This window comes from Erythrolamprus reginae, chromosome 2 (genome assembly GCF_031021105.1).
Source record: "Erythrolamprus reginae isolate rEryReg1 chromosome 2, rEryReg1.hap1, whole genome shotgun sequence".
Taxonomy (NCBI): Eukaryota; Metazoa; Chordata; class Lepidosauria; order Squamata; family Dipsadidae; genus Erythrolamprus; species Erythrolamprus reginae.
The window spans coordinates 201,706,385-201,718,918 of NC_091951.1; the positions used below are offsets into that span (position 1 = coordinate 201,706,385).

General features: G+C 41.9%; 1 protein-coding gene across 1 annotated transcript in view; it reads left to right on the forward strand.

The window, feature by feature from the left end:
* Window positions 1–12,534, forward strand: part of MAGIX (MAGI family member, X-linked) — a 40,182-nt gene that overhangs the window by 6,898 nt on the left and 20,750 nt on the right. The window contains exon 3 of the mRNA XM_070736809.1: window positions 6,552–7,097. Coding sequence (XP_070592910.1) covers window positions 6,552–7,097 — 546 coding nt within the window. The remainder of the gene's footprint in view (window positions 1–6,551; window positions 7,098–12,534) is intronic.

Below are 12,534 nucleotides of genomic sequence, written 5' to 3' on the forward strand. Positions count from 1 at the left end.
GGGAGTTTATCAAATACCATGTAAAATCTGCCCAGCCACATATATTGGACAAACAAACAGGAGAGTAAATGCACGTGTTGCAGAACATAAGAATGCATTAAAGAAAAAAGAAAAAACCTCCTCCCTTTTCCAACACTTCAAAACCACAGGACATGAAATTGATTTTGACAGTACCAAATTAATTTCCAAAACAGAACACTACAGCAAAAGAATAATCATGGAAGCCATCGAGATAGAAAAACATCCCCAAAATATGAACAAGCGAGATGATACCTCTCGCTTACCAGACATTTGGAAACCAGCCCTCAAACGTATCCCAGCCACAGAAACCAGACTCAGGACACACATTGTAAAGCAATCAAGTAACCTGCAAGTCCCAACTACTCAGGACATCACGCCTAATCTACAACCATTAACAAATCAGCATACCTCAGCTACATCAACGACCCCAATTGTTACCCCTCTGACTCACCAGGAAGTTTCTACACAGCAGGCAATTGCTGAGCCATCAAACCACACCCAGCCACCAGTATTTATAGAAGGAATGCAGCTCAGGTCTCGCAGTGCTCACTTGAGATCAAGGAGAGAAACACCAGCCTGAAGATGATGAGTGGGACCTCATCGAAACGTCGCCAGAAATTTCCAAATCCTACACGGGAAGAAACCCGAATATACCAAGACCATCATACCTGTACCCGTGAAAATCTACGAAAACATATATATATATATATATATATATATAATATATTATATATATATATATGTAGATTGTTCTGAGTTTGGGTTTTGCCCTGTGTAATATTTTGCATGTCTATGCGACGTTTCGGTGAAATCACATTCACCATCATCAGGCTGAAGTTTCAAGCTTCGTGCTGTTGTAAAATGAAATGTTTGCAACTGTCATTTCTTCTTAGTATATAGTGTGGGGGTGGAGATTTGGTTTGAATGTAGCAAATAGATTGGGTGATTATGTTTTAGTGATCTGATTGGTTGGTGGAATCATAATTATTAGAAGGATTGACATGGTGATTTTTATGAAGTGTTCATAAAAAACACTTCATAAAAACACTTCATAAAAATCACCATGTCAATCCTTCTAATAATTATGATTCCACCAACCAATCAGATCACTAAAACATAATCACCCAATCTATTTGCTACATTCAAACCAAATCTCCACCCCCACACTATATACTAAGAAGAAATGACAGTTGCAAACATTCCATTTTACAACAGCACGAAGCTTGAAACTTCAGCCTGATGATGGTGAATGTGATTTCACCGAAACGTCGCATAGACATGCAAAATATTACACAGGGCAAAACCCGAACTCAGAACAATCTACATACATATACCCGTGAAAATCTACGAAAACAAATATACGAAATATATACATATATCTATGGTATATGGTATATAAAAAACCTAGCTGTTCCAAAGGGTTAGTGTTTTCTGCTTTTTTAATTATTATTATTATTACTTTTTTGACATCCCAGGAGTGGCAGCCCAACTAAAAGGGATCTGTTTATAACTTTGGCAAGAGAACTCTGTCTCAGCAGTTCATTTGGGGTAAAAGAAGAACGTACGTGAAAGAGCAGAAAGGGACAAAGCAGGGCAGCTCCTGTGAAGAGGGAGATGAAAGTATAAAGGCATATAAATCCAATAAATAAATAAACTGCTGGTGGGGGGACAACAGCGCCAAAATGGGGTGTGCATAAGTGCACTAAGGGGTGTGCATAAGCGCACCATTGTGCCTACCATCCATGTCCTTCTGTCCTATTATCCTTTTTGTCACTTCTTTATACTTTGTTATGTTAAATACAAACTATAATTCTATACTTGTTTGACAAATATAATAAGTAAATAAATAATAAATAATATGAGTACTATGGCCGGTGATCAAATCCTCTTTTAGTCTACATAAAAAAGGGGAGGCCTTTCATAGCTCAGTCACTGTCATTTTGATGTCATCCCCACCCCTCCTCCCCATGAACCTCGCTGGTTTCAAGTACAGTGTTTCCTCTATTTTCGCGGGTTCAAACTTCGCGAAAAGTCTATACCACGGTTTTTCAAAAATATTAATTAAAAAATACTTCGCGGTTTTCCCCCCTATACCATGGTTTTTCCCACCCAATAACGTCATATGTCATCACCAAACTTTCATCCACCTTTAATAAATATTTTTTTAAATAAACTTTAATAAATAAACATGGCGAGTAATAATCTAAATGGTTGCTAAGGGAATGGGAAATAGCAATTTAGGGGTTTAAAATGTTAAGGGAAGGCTTGGGATACTTTTCATAGCCAAAAATGGTGCATTTACTTCCGCATCTCTACTTCGCGGAAATTCAACTTTCACGGGCGGTCTCAGAATGCATCCCTCGCAAAAATGGAGGGAACACTGTAATAGGTTTTGAGTGTCATGCAAAAGCAGCAAGTACAGGTAGTCCTTGACTTATGACTGGTTGCTTAGTGACCATTTAAAGTTACGATAGACTTCCTCGGGCCTTCTCTTGACCCAGATGCATCTGATGGCTGCCTCTCCCACATGGTCACATGGTCATGTTTTGGGCGCTTGACAGCTGGCCTACATTATTGGCCATTTGCAGCCTCCCTCTGTCACATGACTGTGATTTGCAATGTTTTTGCTGAAAACTGGCATTTAGTTCCAACGTCCAGGGGGGGGGGAAACCTTTGCAGGCAATTGTGGATTTGCTTAATGACTGCTTCTAAAAAGGTCATAAAATTGGGAGATAGTCACATGGTGACTCACTTAACAACCAGCATAACTTACGACCGTAGTTTTGGGCTCAATTAGGGACATAAATTGAGGATTGCCTGTTAGCTTTTCCCAGAAATAAGAATTTCCTGTAAGGTTTTCTGCAGCACTAAAACATTCCAGAAGAGAATAACTGAGTTGGAAGGGACTTTGGAGGTCTTCTAGCCCAGTGTTTCCCAACCTTGGCAACTTGGAGATATTTGGACTTCAACTCCCAGAATTCCCCAGCCAGCATTCGCTGGCTGGGGAATTCTGGGAGTTGAAGTCCAAATATCTCCAAGTTGCCAAGGTTGGGAAACACTGTTCTAGCTCAACCCCGTTCAGTCAAGAAACCCTATACCAGTGACGGCGAACCTTTTTGGGTTCGTGTGCCAAAAGTTTGTGTGTTGGTGTGCTAGCTTGCGTGCACATGTCCACACCCCTTCCCTCCCCCTGTGCATGCGCAACCCCCCCGGGCATGTACACAATCACCTCCTGTCCCCACACATGCGCACTTGCCTCACTGAAGCCTGGAATGTGAAAAAACGGGCAAACCAGAAGTTCAGAAAAATGGACTTCCGGTTTGCCCATTGTGCTGCTTTTTGCACTCCGGAGGGTTCAGGAAACTTCCAGAAGCCCCAGAGTGTGAAAAAAACAGCACAACAGGCAAACCGGAAGTGCATTTTCCATACTTCTGGTTTCTCTGCTGGGCTGTTTTTTGCACTCTGGAAGTGCAGGAAGCTACCCTGAAGTGTCCAGAGGACGAAACGGCCTTCCCCAAGGTCGAAAATCAGCTTGCAAGTACGCACACGTGCGCTGGAGCTGACATGGGGCAATGTCTCGCCTGCCGTCTAATATGGCTTCACGTGCTACCTGTGGTATGCATGCCATAAGTTCGCCATCACGACCCTATGCCATTTCAGAAAAATGGTTGTCCAATCTCTTCATGGTGGGCTTAGAATTCTGTACCTTGGTGTAGGTAGTTGAGGGACCTAATTTTCTTTCTTTTTTAGGCAGTAAAAGTGTTAGATCAGGAGACAGAAAGAGAGATAGGTTGGTCCTTGTTCTGTCGAGCTCTCTGGTAGAATCCTCCCGAAAATGAACAGATACAATTTCAGACACACACACCTTTGAAAATTCAAAACAATGTTCTTTATGCAAATAAACGAAGGCCTCTTTTGGTATAGCAAAGAGCACTTGTCTCCAAACAAACTGGTAATTTGTACAAGTCCCTTATCAGTTCTGTGATACTTAGCTTGCAGCTGTGAGGTAATTCACAGTCCTTCTTCTTTCACAAAGTGAAACACTCTTTGCCCTGGTTTAGTTTCAAAGCGGGGAAAAATCAGCACCCAAAAAGTCAGTCAGTAAAGCAGTCACGAAACACAAAGATCAGATAATCCTCCACAATGGCCAAACCCACAGCCTGCTATTTATAGCAGCCTCACTAATTACCACAGCCCCACCCAACCACAGGTGGCCTCATTTTCTTTGATAATAATCTCTCAGTTGTTGTTGCCTGTGCATCGCTCTCCGTATGCGTGGCTGTATCATTAACTCTTGTTCTGAATCCAAGGAGGAGCTAGATAATTGATCTCCTTCTGAGCTGTCTGCCACACTCTCCTCCTCCCTGTCACTCATGTCTTCTTGGTCAGAGGAGCCTTCATCAGCAGATTCCACCAGGAGCAAAACAGGCCTGCTGCATGTGGATGTCTCCCCCACATCCACAGTCCTTGGGACAGGAGCTGGGCCAGAGCTAATCACAACAGTCCTACTCATGCTTATATGTGTCCATCACTGGACTGGATTATTTCTGCCTATGGCCAATGTATAGTCCCTCAGGAACACAGCTCTTGAGAGACATAATTTTCACATCCCGTCTCTGTGACACCGTCCCATTTATCTTCTCAGCTTTCATTACAGATTTCTCTGGTACCCCTGAGGATAGGAGGAACTGACTTAAGACAGTTGTAGCAAAAGACGTTTATCGGATCCAGATCTGATATCAAATATAGGCTGCAATCTTATGCTTGTTATTAACTCAAGAGGGAATGTCTCCCTCAGGAAATTTCAAGGCACCTGGGATGATCTCACCTCTGCCACACCAGAAGCAGTTAGATGGTTAGCTTCCTCAGATATCGAATTATAACATCTATTGCAGGAGTGTCAGATTTGTGGCCCACAGGCCTTCCGCAAGGCCTAAAACCAGCCAGATGCATCATGTCTTGGCCACGCCCAATTTAGCAAAGGGGAAAAAGCTTTGATGTGTCACATAACAATTCAATTCAATTCAATTTATTAGATTTGTATGCCACCCCTCTCCGAAGACTCGGGGCGGCTCACAACAATAATAAAAACAACATTCCAGCGAAAACAAATCTAATATTAAAAAGCACATAAAACCCTATCATATTTTAAAAAGCAAACAACATATACATACCCAAACATAAATATAAAAAAGCCTGGGGGAAAGGTGTCTCAATGGTTTTGTCTTAATTTAATATATTATCTTCTAAATTGTATTGCCCACATATCTTACACACATACACACAGATATACACACACATATATACAGTACACTGCTCAACAAAAATAAAGGGAACACTTAAACAACACAATATAACTCCAAGTAAATCAAACTTCTGTGAAATCAAACTGTCCGCTTAGGAAGCAACACTGATTGACAATCGATTTCACATGCTGTTGTGCACATTCAACTTTGTACAGAACAAAGTATTCAATGAGAATATTTCATTCATTCAGATCTAGGATGTGTTGTTTGAGTGTTCCCTTTATTTTTTTTGAGCAGTATATGTTCTGACGCTTTATTTAAACTACGTTTGTATATCAGTGTTTGCCTGACCTCTATAAATGCCATATACACTAAATAAATAAACTTGATGGAGGGAAGCCCATCCAAATTCACTGAGGCTTATTTTCTGCGCTGGACAAGATTACCCTTTTCAAACTCAAGCAGATGAATGGCTAGTTTGTAATCATTTTATAGCCTTGCATTCCATAGCAATGACTATTCTTGGGTCAAGTTGATCTGGATACTTGAAATTCATTGAAATGTTCTATTTTACCCATTTAAATGTGACTTTGACTATGACCTTTTGCCTTAGATGTCAACTGTTTTAGTATCTTGTGTTAGTTAGCAAGCATTTGCTTATTTATTTATTTTCACATGTATACCCCACTTAAACCAGTGCTGCACACTGGGTTACTAAAGCTGCTCATAACATGCATCAATCATAAACCTATATGAAATTTCATATCTATTACAAATACTTTCAAATAACAAATGCTATGATATACCACCAGTTAAGTACTGTACTTGCTTCCTCAGGTACTAAGTCTCATTGCTTATAAGCTTTTAAATAATATGGAAAACTAGAAATGGTTGCCTGTCCTTTATTAAACCTGTTACATAAAACAGGTCATGTACCGTGCTGTACTGCTGATTGACTCATTTGTCAAATGATTTGTCAATCATTTGACAAATGATTTTGTATGGAGAAAATGTGATACAAAAATTGGAGTGAGATATTTCGCTTTCATTTGGTCTTCACCTTGACTTAAACCAGAATTAAGCAACCGAGTAACACGTGGAGGTTTATATGTCACCTCTATATGTCACCCTTGCCAGCCTGGCTGGTGGCAAGATCTTGGGTGAAGTGTGGCTCCAAACAGCTGGAAGAGCCCACGTTGCCCTCCCTTTGGGCAAAAGATGCTGTGTTGTTGCCTGTCGTGCATAGACCAAGATAGCTCTCTTTGTTTTCCTTCCACCTTGCAGTGAATGTCGTAGTAGTAGTTGACGGGAACTGTATCCTCCAATATACCCATCGCCAGTCACCTTGTTCCTGCCTTTCTGACGGGCAGCCTCTCTTGCCCCGACGCCCTCCACCAACTTACGGTGCTGTACCCCCCAGTCCCATTATCCCCAGAGGCCCAGCATGCGGCCAAGAAGCTGGACCGGCCCCACCACGCAGGACCCGTGGACTCAGCGTCCGCTGTTGCACCAAAGCCTGTCTGGGCGACGAAGAGGAACATGCGGAGCGGCACCTCCACCGGGGGCCACCCTGCAGCCACCTTACCCCCGTGCCCTTGCCCTGCAGCCCTTCTGGGCCCTGGTTTGGAGTAGGATCCCTCAGAGGAGGCAGGCGAGGGGCTCGGGTGGTGAAGATCTGGGACCGGCAGCGGTGTCCTTTGCTGGAAGAAGGAGATGTCATCGCCAAGGTGAACGGGGCTGACGTCCGAGACCTGAGCCCCGGAGAAGTGGAGAGTGTGTTGCAGGAGCATATGCGAACGGGAGATGTGATCCTTCTGGTGGAAAGGAAAGGTGAGCGACATCAGCTCTAAGGACACGGGCTGTGTGGCTTTCTCCCCCAAGGCTCTTGGCTTAGCTCCGCCGGGCTGGGTTGGCATTTTGCTTCTGCTTGCCTTTTACGCCTGGGTTGATCCTGACAGCTGCAAGCAACCAGGAGGGAGAGCTCTGATCACTGCTTGGGAGGGGGGGTGACAAAGCAGAGTTCAAATTATCTGCCAGAGAAGATGCACTAGTATATAATTCTCAGACAAGGAATTCACATTGACATGAAAGTAAGCTAATGCAAACAGTTTGCCAAATGGCTGTAAGCATGGGGCCATTATTATTAATAACAATGCCCTCATGTCTCACTTTAGTCACAGTTGGAATCTGACCTTAAACGCACACCTGCATTAAAATCTTGCTTTAGCCACAGTTTTCATAAGAGCTGTTTAGTGCAGATGCAGCAGCATTTCCTACAATGAATGATGCATGAAAGGGAGAAACATTTCTTAAAACATCCATGTACAGTGGTACCTCTACCTAAGAACGCCTCTACTTACAAACTTTTGTAGATAAGGACCGGGTGTTCAAGATTTTTTTGCCTCTTCTCAAAATTTTCCACTTACAAACCCGAGCCTCCGAAACTGTAACCGGAAAAGGCAGGGAGAAGCCTCTGTGGGGCCTCTCTAGGAATCTCCTGGGAGGAAACAGGGCCGAAAAAGGTGGGGAGAAGCCTCTCTGGGGCCTGTCTAGGAATCTCCTGGGAGGAAACAGGGCCGGAAGAGGCAGGGAGAAGCCTCTGTGGGGCCTCTCTAGGAATCTCCTGGGAGGAAACAGGGCCTCCACTCTCCCTGTGGTTTCCCCAATTGCATGCATTATTTGCTTTTACATTGATTCCTATGGGAAAAATTGCTTCTTCTTACAAACTTTTCTACTTAAGAACCTGGTCATGGAACGAATTAGGTTCGTAGGTAGAGGTACCACTGTATGTGCATTGGAGAGCTGAGGTCTAATAGGAATTTCCAGAGTGTTTAGTTCTGGTGATTGAAGATGCGTATCTCGTATAATTCACATTGCATTCTTGCATCAGGAGGCACCAAAAACATTCCTGTGTCCAAGGCTATCCCAAGGCACTTTGATGCTAAGGCCAAGGTTGAGAAGCTGCCTTCTTCCACCCCATATGCAGAAACCTGCCAACATTTACTTCAACACTGGCAATGGTCCATCACCACACCTGAGAACAGTTAAAAGGTGTACTCTTGGTCCTTGCATCAAAGGGAAATGAAGAAAGAGCTTAGAAACACCTGCAGTATCTGCTGCCTGAAATGCTTGCTCCAGTTACTCAATGATGGGACTAGTCTTCCTGGATTCAATTGCGGTCCCATTATTATATGTAGGGGACACAACTCTAAAACGATTTGGTGTGTGGTGGTGGTGATGGCGGCTTTGAGTCAGTGTTGACTCAACTACGTGAACAATTCCATGCCATTTTTCGTAGCAAGGTTTTTCAGAAGTTTTCTTTCTTCTTAGCATTGAGGAAGAACATAACTAGCCCAAGTCACTCAACTGGCTTCATACCTAAAGTAGAACTAGAAGTCATGGTCTCCCAGTTTCTAGTTTAGTGCCTAAACCACTATACCAAACTAGCAATCAAATGATCTTAAGAGTAGCCATTATGCTTGGCCATTATGCATGCGAGCTTAGACAACCATTTCAACACATTAATGCTTTGCTGATACTCAGTGCCTTGCAACAGAAGAAACCTTGAAACAAGAATATCACGTCAGTCATTGGTTCTTGGAAAGAAGCGTTTAGATTGCCCAGTGCAGCTTTCATCCACGCACAATATTCAACACTTCTGGTTCAGATCAGAAGCTGCCGTATTTTATCATAATTGCTGATATGCTGGATGTGTCTTCCAACTGGGGTATAAATGTTGAAAATAGGTAAATGGCTTGCCTGTGACACGCATGCCACTTCATTCCACAAGCGAGTTGTAATGAGTAGTGCTGTATTCACAGAGTTAGAAAAAGATATTCCGAGAGCTGAGAAAATGGGGCAGTAGCCCAGTTCTATTACTCTCTTGAGGGAAGACTTGTAGAAGGCAATGAAAGAGTTGTATGTAAAAATTGTGTTATCTTTTTTTTTAATGAAATTTCAGATTGTGCAACACTGATTTTGATTCTTCTCCATCATCTCTTATTTCCCAAGCATTTGAACGTTAACAGTCAGACTGTTGGAATATGCGTGCATGGTTTTTGTTTCACCTGTTCAGAGGGGAAATTTGGGCAGTTGTACAAGCAGTTCTCACTTACCAACTGCCTTGTGCACCAGTCATTTAAAGTTACAACAATGCTAGGGGGCAGAAAAAAGCATTCCTCAGTCGCTGATCACCATTTTCATACTTTGCAACCGGCTTGCAATATAGAAGGTAGAAGTAAAAACATTAGCCACAGGCACGTGATTTTTCAATTAGGGACTGTATTGCTTTACTTAATGACCAAAGGGGAATTGAAAGTCGTAAGCCCAGTTATGGTGACATGATTTTCCTCTTAGAGTTGCTAAGTTGCCAGTCCCCAACTAGGGCTGTTAAGTGAGGACAAGCTGTGCATTGCATCTGATGTTCATCAAATTAGAAAAGGATGGATTAAATAGTAATGTTAGTATACAGTTAACTAAATGCTTTTATATATGAGCACTTTAAAAGCCATAAGTACAGGCAGTCTTCAAATTACAACCGCAATTGAGCCCACAATGTCTGTTTCTAAGCAAGAGTTTTGCCCCATTTTTTATGACCTACCTTGCTACAGTTTTTAAGTGAATCATTGAAGTCGTTAAGTTAATAACACGGTTGCAGATTGAATCTGGCTTTATTGATTTTACTTGTCAAAGAAATCATAAAGCGTGATTGCAGGACCCCTGGAAACTACAACCATCATAAATATGAGTTAGTTGCCAAGCGTGCCAGTCACATGACTATGGGGGAACACTGCAATGTTTGTAAGTCTGAAAAACAACCGTAAGCCGCTTTTTTTCAGTGCTGTTTTAACTTCGAACAGTCCTAAAATGAATGGTTGTAAGTTGAGGACTACCTGTATTCATATTTAATACCAAATCATGGTTTTCAGCCTTTCAAAAGCTAACTGTGGACTACATTGATATTCACATTTTTCTTCTCTTTTGAAATAGCATTTAGACATAAATCACATTTAGACTTATATACCTCTTCATAGTGCTTTTACAGCCCTCTCTAAATGGTTTACAGAGTCACAGTATATTGTCCTCAACAATCTGGGTCCTCATTTTACCCAGAAGGATGGAAGGCTGAGTCAACCTTGAACCGGTGGTGAGATTTGAACTGCTGAACTACAGCTAGCAGTTAGCTGAAGTAGCCTGCAGTCTAACCATTGTGTCACCCCGGCTCTTATTTCAACATTGGCAATCACAAGGAGGAAATCAGAAAGTTTCTATCTGGAATTAAAAAGTAAAGTCTTCTTCCAGATGAGCTTAACTTCTGCAGAATTTAAGGACATATCCATGTAAGTTTTTTGACAGCAGAATCGATCTGTCATTTCAGCTGTAGCCCTATATTCCCTGGAGATGTAGATGCTTAGTTCAATAGGTTGTCGGATGCTATTGATGCCTAAATATGGTGTGAGAACCGGTTTGATGCAGGGGCGAAATGCTCCCAGCTGCCATTTGGGTTCTTTTACCCTCTGCACATGTGCAGAATGCTTTGCACATGTGCAGAGAGTAAAAGAACCCAAATGGTGGGATCTGGGTAGGTGGGCAAATGCTCGTGCTGCCATCGCTACCAGTTCTCTGACCACCAGCAGGCACACCTGGACTGGGAGCATTTCACTCCTAGTTTGATGTAGTGTTTAGTCACCAGGTTAAAAATCTGAAAACCATGAATTCTGCTTTGGACATGAAGCCAGCTGGGTGACTTTGGTTCAGTAACATCTTCTGAGCCCTAGGAAGAAGGTTAGGGCAACTTCTTCTGAAAGACCTTGCCAAGAAAACTGCAGGGAGTAGTGATTACCAAAATTGGGTTATAGTGAATTACAAGCTAACAATAATCATTTATTTGAAAACTGACTTTTCTGTACAGCCATCTTTAGCTTGCTTTCATAAATAAAAGTGAATAATAGTTTGTCCAGACCTGGAAAATATAACAAGCTACACAAATGGACAACTAGGAAAATGTGTAAGCTTTAGGAAAGAAGAGATTTAGTTTCATGAACTGAATCAGCCTCCTGTCACTATTAATTGCTATGTGTAAAATGCATCCACTTTCCTGCATTGGTAATTACAAAATTGGTATTGCATTACAAAGCCATTATAAAATTGCTATTTTGTGTTGGCTTCTAAAAATTTACAGTTAACTCTGAGATTAGAGAAGTTGCTGCATAATGAGGGCCAATCCAGACTAGTAAATTTTCACATAGCTTCATTTATTCTATTTAGGCACTGCCAGGATCAAAATGATTTTGAGCATCTCACAATATAACTCCAAAAATTTAAATACAACAGCAGTTCAAAATAGAACCAAAGAAACCAATACAATAAGTACATACATATGCAGAAGACAGCCGCATCGCTAAATCGAAGTGTATCCCCCGACAGCATCCAGATGGAAGACAAGCATTTCACCTTATGCTCTGTTGAAGAAAGGCAGGATATCAGTGATGCAGAGCAGATTTTTGCCACAATTTGTCTGGTGCAAATTTATTCACCAGCTAATGGTGGAAAAAATATATATTTCAAAGTAATAACTAAATATAGCAAATACTATTTTGAGTGGTGGTTTTCATTTGCAAAAATCTGTCAGATTGATTTATAACTGTACCCTCTCACTCACATCAAGTATTGACTCAAAGGTAAAACTTGTAATGATTTGCTATGTTTGTATTCCACCTTTCCTCCAGGAGTTCAGAGGACACACATAATACCCCTCCTCTAATTTTATCTTCACATCAGTCATATCACATGGAGTAAGTTAGGCTTGTCCATAGTTTCTTAGTGAGCTTCATGACTGAGTGGAAATTTAACTTGTCATAGTCTCAATCCAGTCATTTAACCAGTAGACCACGCTGGCTTGAAGAATCAGAACCTGAAGACATAAATACTAGATATTAGGCATACCAAGGTTGAGATGTGCCAAATACAGTAATACTTCATCTTACAAACTTAATTGGTTCCAGGACGAGGTTTGTAAGGTGAAAAGTTTGTAAGATGAAACAGTGTTTCCCATAGAAATCAATGGAAAAGTGATTAATGCGTGCAAGCCCAAAACTCACCCCTTTTGCCAGCCCGTTTTTGCACTGCTGGGATTCCTCTGAGGCTCCCCTCCATGGGAAACCCCACCTCCAGACTTCCGTGTTTTTGTGATGCTGCAGGGGAATTCCAGCAGGGGAATCCCAGCAGCACAAAAATGGGTGCTTCACTGCCAACGGAAATCCGGAGG